At 39.5% G+C, this 1680-nt stretch overlaps 1 protein-coding gene across 1 annotated transcript; it reads left to right on the top strand.

Annotated features, from left to right (window-relative positions):
* The first annotated feature begins 487 nt into the window (after positions 1-487).
* Positions 488-1018, top strand: LOC111376985. Its single transcript, XM_023000002.1, has one exon. The coding sequence runs from the start codon at positions 488-490 to the stop codon at positions 1016-1018; it is 531 nt and encodes a 176-aa protein (XP_022855770.1).
* The last annotated feature ends 662 nt before the right edge of the window (positions 1019-1680 follow it).

Below are 1680 nucleotides of genomic sequence, written 5' to 3' on the forward strand. Positions count from 1 at the left end.
TAAATTTTAAGCCTTGTTTGATTCTCATTTAGCTTAGAATATATTTTTCTTTCCCTTATTTCCGATCAAACATTCTTTAGTAAAATAATATTACACGTAAATTCGAAATTTTTTATTATTTTTAACTACATATTCTCTATCAAATCACTATTTCAAAATGTATTTTTTTTGCAAAAAATGACATCAAACGAGCCCTTAATATTTTATTACAGCCGTCCGTGCTGGCTCAACATTCGGGATTCGCCCTTGACCGAAGCCCCAGTGAACTGGCGTGGCATGATACTGGTGTACACTCTACGTGGTCAAATACATGAACTTCTGTGCCTCTTTGGAATTCAAGAATAATTGCATGGAACCCACGCCTTTTATATTTCCAACTCTTCCATATTTAATAAAAAGTATGCTTTTGATCAGTGAGTTTATTATCAAGAAAGAAAGAGATCAAAAACTCGCTATAGTTACATCGTGAGTCCATCGTGAGTCCGTCATGAGATCAAAAGGTAGCAAATCAGAGAGGAAGAAGAAGATGAACCACCAGCGGCAGCGCATGGCGGAGGATGGTGGCGGAGAGGCAATAGTTTGCAATGGAAAGTCTTGCCAGTCATGCACGGCGGGAATGATTGCTGACTGCATTGCTGTCTGCTGCTGCCCCTGCGTGGTGGTGAATATCTTGGCTTTTGCGTTCCTAAAGCTGCCGTGGATGGTGGCACGGAAATACTTGGGATTAGGGAAGAAGAGAGAATGTGAGATGATTTACGGCCATAATGGGAGGGAGACGTATGAAACTTGGGAGAAAGGAACGGGAGATGAAGGGTCATTAAAAATAGTGGGGGAAGAAGAGACAATGAACAGGGCGTTTGAGGAAGAAGAGGTTTGGTTAGAGTTGTACAAGGTTGGTCACCTCGGTTTTGGCAGAGTTTCTTTTACCGGAATTCCTTCTCAAACCAAGATGGAAAGTGCTACATGTACAATTGGGATTGACAACCATACACATGAGAGGGGGGCCCACGATGAATAAAATTCGTGGGCTCACTCCTGTGAAAGCGTTGTCAACCCCGATTGTACAACTAGAAAAATTCAACCAAGATTATATGAAAATAGAAATCTTCAGAAGTATTTAGAAATAAGTTCATTCAATGTGTTAAATGGGTTCCCTCCAACTTCTTTGTACGTGGTATCACTTGTGAAAGTCCATCCGTAGTTGATCTGAACAACATAAAGCATGCTTTAATTGATCTTCTTATTCAGTTTTGAATTTATACCAATTAGTAGTTGCAAAAAAATTTCCGTCACGTGGTCAACCAATCGATTGGTCTTAATTTTAAGTCATAGTGAGAACTATCGATAGTCGCTGTACGTGACAACTTGTTATCGCATTAATACATCAAATAACAAACAGTCACATGTATATTACATAGAACGATTACCAATAGTCTTCACTATGAATAACATTATTCTAAGCGATCGGTTGCATACATTCATAAGTAAATGTGAGTTGTTTTGAATGAAATAGGGTATGGTGGGAACTTTTTCATTCTAATCTCAAATTCAAGGGTTGAACCTGATCCAATTTTCATTAGACCAATATAATCAGATACGCGCGGAAATTGTCACGTGCGAACGGCTTCAGATCTTGGCTCACGCAGGGATGTGGATCGTCAACTGGGCCAATTCTTTGGG

Source organism: Olea europaea, unplaced genomic scaffold (genome assembly GCF_002742605.1).
Source record: "Olea europaea var. sylvestris unplaced genomic scaffold, O_europaea_v1 scaffold1591, whole genome shotgun sequence".
NCBI lineage: Eukaryota > Viridiplantae > Streptophyta > Magnoliopsida > Lamiales > Oleaceae > Olea > Olea europaea.